Source organism: Zingiber officinale, chromosome 1A (assembly GCF_018446385.1).
Source record: "Zingiber officinale cultivar Zhangliang chromosome 1A, Zo_v1.1, whole genome shotgun sequence".
NCBI classification, from domain to species: Eukaryota; Viridiplantae; Streptophyta; class Magnoliopsida; order Zingiberales; family Zingiberaceae; genus Zingiber; species Zingiber officinale.
In genome coordinates this window covers 173,579,983-173,585,982 of record NC_055987.1, presented here as the reverse complement: position 1 = coordinate 173,585,982, position 6,000 = coordinate 173,579,983, and the positions used below count along the sequence as shown (strand labels likewise).

At 38.8% G+C, this 6,000-nt stretch overlaps 1 protein-coding gene across 2 annotated transcripts in view; it reads left to right on the top strand.

The window, feature by feature from the left end:
* The first annotated feature begins 362 nt into the window (after positions 1-362).
* Positions 363-6,000, top strand: part of LOC122038441 (homeobox-leucine zipper protein HOX9-like) — a 57,290-nt gene continuing 51,652 nt past the window's right edge. The window contains exons 1-12 of one of the 2 annotated variants that reach the window (XM_042598191.1): positions 363-493; positions 1,177-1,751; positions 2,975-3,134; positions 3,428-3,510; positions 3,630-3,720; positions 3,842-3,937; positions 4,238-4,351; positions 4,462-4,545; positions 4,635-4,784; positions 4,864-4,938; positions 5,274-5,380; positions 5,489-5,669. In XM_042598191.1, the coding sequence (XP_042454125.1) occupies positions 1,531-1,751; positions 2,975-3,134; positions 3,428-3,510; positions 3,630-3,720; positions 3,842-3,937; positions 4,238-4,351; positions 4,462-4,545; positions 4,635-4,784; positions 4,864-4,938; positions 5,274-5,380; positions 5,489-5,669 (1,362 nt within the window). In that variant the 5' untranslated portion in view covers positions 363-493; positions 1,177-1,530. Of the gene's footprint in view, positions 494-654; positions 1,752-2,974; positions 3,135-3,427; positions 3,511-3,629; positions 3,721-3,841; positions 3,938-4,237; positions 4,352-4,461; positions 4,546-4,634; positions 4,785-4,863; positions 4,939-5,273; positions 5,381-5,488; positions 5,670-6,000 lie in introns of those variants that run through there. The other variant, XM_042598190.1, reaches the window with a different exon arrangement.

Sequence of the window (6,000 nt, the reverse complement as noted above, 5' to 3'; positions counted from 1 at the left end):
ATCCATTTGCCTCTCAATTATTCATTAATTTATGTCCAACTTGTTAGCTCTGTTGAGAGAAACTCTGTGTCTAGAGCTTCAGTAACGATCACTTGCAGTAATCGTACTGGTAGTCAAATTGCTTCACGGTTTCTCCACAAAAGCCAAATGCGAAGCAACGGTAGCACCTCCGCAGTATTCTTTCTCTGCATCAATGGCAACACAGAGTTATGCGTCCCTTAGAACCTCATAGATTTCACCGGTAATTTCCGTCGAGAACCTCGGCGTAGGCGACTGCAGAATGGTGTACAAAGGCTAATTCCCCAATACAGTTCGCATCGAATTAAAGTCCTCCACAAGACACCAAGCGAGCGAGGAAGCAGGTGAAGGACTTTTATTTTGGACTGACGTGCCTCTGTGGCCAGGTGAAGGAGCACGCAGCGGTGGCGACAGACGACGCTGGACTCCGCGGCGTAGAGTAAGAGGAAGCTGATCCGTTCACGAGGAAAGTCGAGTAAGGCTTCCAGAATTTATGAAGAATAAAATAAAATTTTCAGTTTGCCCAATGTTCATGGTCATGTGAGGCCACCAGCCAAAACAAAAAAAAAGAAAAGTTACTTTTTTTGCTGTAGTTCTTACTGTCATTAATTTGATTTTCAAGGCTCGACTGCGTATGCAGTGCAAACACAACATCATCGTCTCTCTCCACTTTGTTCAAGTACTGTCCGTTTCGAAGAGAAGAGCGCAGAGCCGCTGCTGCTGCTCTTTAAAGCCTGTCACCTCGCCACCACCTACCTAATCCTCCCTCACCACTCTCTCTCTCTCCTACCATCGCCTGGAGCCCTGATCCCCTAGTGACCTTTCTCCCCTTTTCCGTGTTGTTTGATTCTAGTAATTTCAAGAACGATGCTTCGTGCTTCCTCGGCCACCGATGGCAAGGTGGCGCCTTGACGTCGGAGGTTCTCGCCTTCCGTCGTGTCGGTGACGAAAGCGAGGACCTTTGGGGGCGCAGTGAGCAAGAAGGAAGTGATTGCTGAAACTTTGATTTGTTTTGGGTTGGGGGGTTAGATCTATATGGTAGCTCGTCTTTTGCATCGGGTCTTTCGCATTCTGTTTTGTCCTTGACGTTTATCATACCTCGATGGTTCTTTGATTTCGTTCCCTGTTCAAAGTTTGACGCTCTCGATCCTTGGTCAGAATCTGCTCTCTTCGTGGATCTTTGGAGGCGAGTCGTTTGCCTTTGGGATTCTGTTCTTTTGCTGGAGAACAGACACTTCTGCTAGGAACAAGCTGCCTCCTTTTGTCTTTGGAATTACTTAAGCGAGCTTGCTTAAGCCCAAAACCATCATAGACGCCAACATCTGAAGCAGTTCTGTCTTTATCAATCTTCATTCGTAAGGCTTGCCCGTACAGTCGTTGCTCTTTTTTCTTTCTGGGAATCTTAGAATCAAAGCAGCGTTGAAAAGAAAAAGGTCGGAAAGAGAGAAAAAAAAGGTGACAAGTCGGTTCAATCCCTCTTCGATTTGCCGTTTTGGATCAGTCTACGAAGTGATGGCGGCAGCTGTGGCGTTGCGCAGTGGAGGTATGGAGAAACAGTCCATAGATACAGGGAAGTATGTAAGGTACACAACAGAGCAGGTGGAGGCGCTTGAGCGGCTTTATGGAGAGTGCTCAAAGCCGAGCTCTACGCGCCGTCAACAGCTGATTCGAGAGTGCCCTATTCTGGCCAACATTGACCCGAAGCAGATAAAAGTCTGGTTTCAGAATCGAAGGTAAAAGCTACTGGTGTTTTTTTCACAATGCTCAAATATTTATTTCTCTTCAGATGAATATGCTTTAACACAACTATGTTTTCACTTTTTTTTTGTTCGTTATTGCTTTTCTCAATAACGAACAGTGTGATATAATTGATGCAGCCAACAAGATGGCGAATGTTCCTGTATTTTAGTTTTATTATATGCTTGACCATTATTTGCTTTTTATTGACCCTAAGACAAAATTAAGTTGAGCAATCCAACTCAAGATATAAGTTTGCAGTTGATCCATCTACTTACACATCAAAATCAGGTACACCTACCTTTAAAAAAATGTGCCTTGTTGTTCTAGTTAGGCAAAATTTCACATTAGGGGAGTAGATTGCTTCTTCTCTACCAGCTTCATTATGAAAATGAGTGTCAACCCATTAACAAATTTACGTATTTTCTTCTTTAGAATGTCCTTGCATCTATTCTTAGTGTTAATAACTTAGTTTGTTGAGACCCCATCTAGTGGGTTAAAACTTGGTTGTTGTTGTAATAACTTAGGGTGCGTTTGGTTCGTGCGTTTTCCATTTTCATTTTCTGAAAAATGCGTGTTTCTGAAAAATGGTGTTTGGTTTACATTTTCTATATATGTTTTCTAAAAAATTAGATAGTATTTTATGAAAAAATAGAGAATGTCTAAAAGTCATTTTTTATTTTCTAGAAAACGTGCATTTTCCAGAAAATGGAAATAGAAAATGCGCAAACCAAACACACCCTTAGTTTGTTGAAAAGAATCATGCGCCAAATCCTGATGCTTTGGCATAATGTTGTCCTGTGGTTCTCCAATCATGCATAAGTGAAAATTGCATTCAGATTGTACTTTTTTGAGTTTTTTGTGTACTTTTATTCACCTTTTACATAGCTGCTTGCAACCTTCTCCACCATGTCTCACTGTAATAATCATGAGCCTGAAATTAGGTGTTGTGGGCCCTGTGGCTTGTTCATTGTCTAGCTTTCATACGGTTCCTATACTCATCTCTTCTGGATCGAACTGCAACATTGTGTTAACCTTTTCTAAGCTATTTAGTAACTTTAACTTGAACCTTTCATCTGTAAGTATGCTACCCATTTTGCACTACTAATTAATAGAAGTATTGCTTATGAGGTCTTGGACACACATATTTCCGTTCATATCTACATTCCTAACCAAAATGCAAAGTGAGAAGATGATCAAGAACTTGGTTTCCTTTCAGGTGCCGTGAGAAGCAGAGGAAGGAGTCTTGCCGTCTTCAAGCTCTCAATCGAAAATTGTCTGCAATGAATAAGCTATTGATGGAAGAAAATGAAAGGCTTCAGAAGCAAGTCAACCAATTGGTCCATGAAAATGCAATAATGCGACAACAGCTACAAAATGTAGTTCTATATAGTCTCCCTTTTTGTTCTTTATCTGATTTTCCAATTCCAATCATACAGTTTTACAATGTATTGTAACACAATCATGTTCTAGACATGCTTCAAGTCTACCTGACATATTGTGCAGATCCAGTTTGATTGGTCATTTCTTTTATTAACTAGTGTATTCTTTGATGCTAACTGGAGAAGACAGGGTGCTGCATCATTCTTCTTCTTGGAACATGCTACACAAGCCATGCATTTTTCTTGTGCTATCTATATTTTTTCTTAATTTGTGTATCACTTTTTTGTAGGTTTCCTTGGCTAATGACACAAGTTGTGAATCAGTTTTGACCAACCCACAAAATCCTCTAAGAGACGACAATAATCCCGCTGGGTACTGGCGTTTCCACTTTCTATTTTATTACTAGTTCAGCGAATAGTTATGATTTATCTTAATAATTTTGTTAAAATTTAGACTTTTAAAGTTAACTAGTCCTTCTTACTTGTTATTAGACTCCTATCTATTGCTGAGGAAGCATTGGCTGAGTTCCTCGCAAAAGCTACAGGGACTGCTGTTGATTGGGTCCAGATGCCTGGGATGAAGGTAACAAATAAGACATACCTGCTTCTCTATGGAGGCTAATTTAAGAGAGAATATTAGTTTGTTTTCAAAACATTTTTTTTAGAAAGTGGGCATCAATAACATGTGCACTTCTCTTGATCAGCCTGGTCCAGATTCAGTTGGGATTGTTGCTATTTCTCATAGCTCATGTGGGGTGGCAGCAAGGGCCTGTGGTTTAGTCAACTTGGAAGCTGGGAAGGCAAGCTTTTCATTAGTAAACTGGCACATCCTATTCCTATTGGGCCTAGATAGTTGTTAGAGTGACTTGTATTTCATACGGTACTCTTGTTAGATGCCGGGATAAAGCCAACAGCCAACAAGGCTTTTGCCATTATGAATTATAATGCTTTGTTTGTATATTTATGAACTCTTCTATGACCTCTTTTTTGATTTCACTCATTGATTAAGTTTCTATTAAAAATTTATGGAGTTGCACCAGCTCATCTAACATGAACTTTAATTCTTAAGTGTCTCACAGCTGTCATTCTGGTATTGACAGATTGCAGATATCTTCAAAGACAAGCCATCTTGGTTTCATGATTGCCATAGTCATGAGGTCTTCACCATGTTTCCCACTGGAAATGGAGGCACGATTGAACTTGTATATATGCAGGTCCAAGCCTCGAAATGATCCTTTTTTGTTTGAAAAATTCAAAATTATATTTTGCCTTATTTTTAATAATGTTTTAACACTAGACTTTTCACCCATTTTCCTTGGTACAGATGTATGCTCCAACTACTTTGGCTCCTGCACGTGATCTCTGGACCTTAAGGTACACTACAAGCCTGAAAGATGGAAGTCTTGTGGTATGTTCTACAACCAATTGTAAATTTTTGATTTGATTCTAGCGCATTAGCATTATAGTTATTCTTCTGTGTCATATTCTTGTTCCAAGATCTGTGAGAAATCATTAAGTGGAGGTGGCCCTATTTCTACCACATCTCACCAATTTGTCAGAGCTGTTATGCTTCCTAGTGGCTGTTTAATTCGACCATGCGAAGGAGGGGGGTCGATTGTCCACATTGTTGACCACTTGGATCTGGAGGTTTGTTTCTGAGTTATTAGATGTTATAAAAAATCATAGACTTTCAGTATGCTCCTTAATGACTACTATGTTCTAGCAGGCATCTAGGGTTCCTGAAGTACTGCGACCACTTTATGAGTCATCTAATGTTGTAGCTCAGAAAATGACTGTCACGGTAGGTAACCTTAACATATATAGTTGAATTCTTCTTTAGAAATATACATCAGTCTGGTTCTATGATTTTTAAGTTAATTATTTTCTTATATTTCTCACTGGTCAGTGGATGCTTGGAAGGTTAGTGGGCATTAATAAATGATCCATGTATGTTTTTTCCCTTCAAGATTAATTAGTAATGTTCTGGGAATGATGTGGATTTGTGCAGTTAGCATGCTGCATTCTTTCAGTTATTACCCTTTCTATGCTGTCAAATGCTGGCTAATCTTGATGTCCTCAATCAAAACATGTCTCTCATTTAAGTTGAAGAAAAATAATTAATCTTATCCTTTCAAGGCACTTCGTCATGTCAAGCAAATAGCACAGGAAGTGACTGGTGATGTAACATATGCCCTTGGTAGGGAGCCTGCTCTTTTACGGAGTTTTAGCCAACGATTACACAGGTTAGCTTATAATGAATAACACTGCAACAAGGAAATCTAACTATATTTTATTATTATTACTTATTTTTATATTGTGAGGTAATCTTATTAACTTTTTTTTCCTTGTAGAGGTTTTAATGATGCCGTTAATGGTTTCAATGACGATGGTTGGTCACTCATAGAGACCGATGGCATGGATGTAGTAGTTGCTACCAACACTGCAAAGAAAATTGGTAACCATGCCATTCCTGCCAATGCTTTTGTGTCGACTGGAGGTGTCCTATGTGCTAAGGCTTCAATGCTACTTCAAGTAAGTTCCAGATTTTTATTTTTGGTACTCAAACCCTTCTTATCTGGCGCTATAGGATCCATCCAAAGTTGTTAAATTATGGTGCATATCATGAATCATTTTATTGGGTTTTCTAATTGTAAAGTTCAATTACAATTGTAAATTAAGTTAAAGAAAGACATCTACCTTACTTGACATAGTTCTTACATCATAAAATACATTAAACATTATCATATCTATTTAATAACAATATAATCAATATAGCATGCAGATTATTATTCTTAACAAAAAAAACTGTGATTTATATTTTGCCTTATTCAATAAATTGCAAAATCTATATTTCATTCCATTT